The sequence below is a fragment of the Lucilia cuprina genome, chromosome 5 (genome assembly GCF_022045245.1).
Source record: "Lucilia cuprina isolate Lc7/37 chromosome 5, ASM2204524v1, whole genome shotgun sequence".
Taxonomy (NCBI): domain Eukaryota; kingdom Metazoa; phylum Arthropoda; class Insecta; order Diptera; family Calliphoridae; genus Lucilia; species Lucilia cuprina.
In genome coordinates this window covers 41,188,960-41,190,875 of record NC_060953.1, presented here as the reverse complement: position 1 = coordinate 41,190,875, position 1,916 = coordinate 41,188,960, and the positions used below count along the sequence as shown (strand labels likewise).

The 1,916-nt window shown below is 34.8% G+C and overlaps 2 protein-coding genes across 2 annotated transcripts in view; one reads left to right on the top strand and one right to left on the bottom strand.

Annotated features, from left to right (window-relative positions):
* LOC111676671 overlaps window positions 1–1,916 on the bottom strand; it is a 41,607-nt gene that overhangs the window by 1,965 nt on the left and 37,726 nt on the right. The window lies entirely within an intron of this gene.
* LOC124420155 lies at window positions 719–1,404 on the top strand. Its single transcript, XM_046952252.1, has 2 exons — window positions 719–955; window positions 1,009–1,404. Exons 1-2 carry the CDS (start codon window positions 725–727, stop codon window positions 1,387–1,389), a joined length of 612 nt encoding a protein of 203 aa, XP_046808208.1. The 5' UTR covers window positions 719–724; the 3' UTR covers window positions 1,390–1,404.

Below are 1,916 nucleotides of genomic sequence, written 5' to 3'. Positions count from 1 at the left end.
AACTGAACTAGAACTGAACTAGAACTGATCTAGAACTGAACTAGAACTGAACTAGAACTGAACTAGAACTGAACTAGAACTGCACTAGAACTGAACTAGAACTGAACTTGTACTGAACTAGAACTGAACTAGAACTGAACTAGAACTGAACTAGAACTAAACTAGAACTGAACTAGAACTGATCTAGAACTGAACTAGAACTGCACTTGTACTGAACTAGAATACAACTAAAACTGAACTTCTGAGAAAGAAAATTGAAAGGAAGTTTATATGAAAGCTTTGGGTCATTATGAAAATTTCACGACAGATTTTTTAAAGATATATAAGTATACGTATTTATCAGGAGGAATAAACTTTTATTGGCAGGGAATGACTTTGAAGTATAAATCATTTCCCTTTATTTAGAAGATTTCATTTTGGTCGGTATACCTTGGAAAACGCATGTAGTGATGTAGCGTATACAAACCGTAGCTTTTTTAAAATAAACAAAATATGAGGTAGACCTAAACGTTACCGGTTTTACGCGGCATTATATTTTTCTCAAATTCGCTTATTGCCTGCATGTTACCTACTGTGGCATTTTAAACAAGGCTACAATATAAAGTAACCCCCTACCAGTATCATGCTAAATTTTTAAATAATAATTAATTAAAAACAAAATTTTATTATTCATTTAATTATTTTAATTTAAAATTTTCTCTTAATTAAATTCTAGGCCGCTTACATGATTGTCGATGAGATGCATGAAGAACATCCCGAACTATTGCGTGATCAGTATTGGGAATGTGTGGTACCGAAAGATTTACCCTATACAGTAGCTTCCGAGCATTATCGCAAAGATGAGCCAAAGGGTTCAGCGGAAAATTATAAAGTTAAAAAAGAAGATGCCATGTATGCGAATATTGTACCGGGTGGTGGTAAACGTGTTATATCCGATGATGTTTATGCTGATTATGTAAGTTTTTGTTTTGTCTATGTTTATTTTATATTAATTTTTTATATCTGTAGGAGAGTGTTGACACCCCCATGGTAGAAAGACGCAAGAAAATGTGGTTTGTTCGTCAACTTTCTCGCATGGGTTCGATGCGCAGTCAATCTACCGCTTACTCATCGGGCGGTATTGCTTTTAATCGCAATCGTTTAAATTCTGTTTACTCCAGTCCCGAGTCAGGTTTACCCATGAGTATTGTTCAACAACAGCAGCTGCAACAACAACAGCAGCAACAAAATTCTCAACAGCATCAGCAGCAACCATTGCAGTCAAAGCCTAGCTTTTATGATAAATTTGTGCATCGCAAGTCTTTGCGTGCACATCGACAGCTAATAAAACAAAGTAAGTGGGGGACGGTTTTATATGAACCCAATTTAATAAAATTGGTTTCTGTCTAGTTAAAGGTTATGGTAAAATAGATCAACAAAATCCCTTAAATTGCCGGGATGTGATCAGGGGTTTTAATATGGTTTAATATTTAAAAACTTACGAATCCAACTTCAATGCAAAATTTGAACTAGGCTTGACTTTAGACCAGCCTATACACAATACTATAAACTAGAACTTACACAAGACTATAAACTAGACTATAGACTTGACCAAAAACTAGACTATTGCCTAGACTATACTATATACTAGACTATTACTAGACTAGACTATATACTAGACAATTGGCTAGACTATAGACTAGACTATACACTAGACTATACACTAGACTATAGTTTAGACCGTAGACTAGACCATAGTCCGGACCATAGACCAAAAAACCAGTCTATAGGCTAGACTATAGACTACAATGTAGACTAGACTATAGACTAGACAATAGACTAGACTATAGACTAGACTATAGGCTAGACTATAGGCTAGACTATAGACTAGACTATAGACTAGACTATAGACTAGACTATAGACTAGACTATATACT

Bases quoted from the DNA above. Each gene is read 5' to 3' on its own strand.
- LOC124420155 (XM_046952252.1), top strand. From the start codon at position 725: ATGATTGTCGATGAGATGCATGAAGAACATCCCGAACTATTGCGTGAT. The intron at 956-1,008 runs GTAAGTTTTTGT...TTATATCTGTAG, and splicing joins ATGATGTTTATGCTGATTAT to GAGAGTGTTGACACCCCCAT.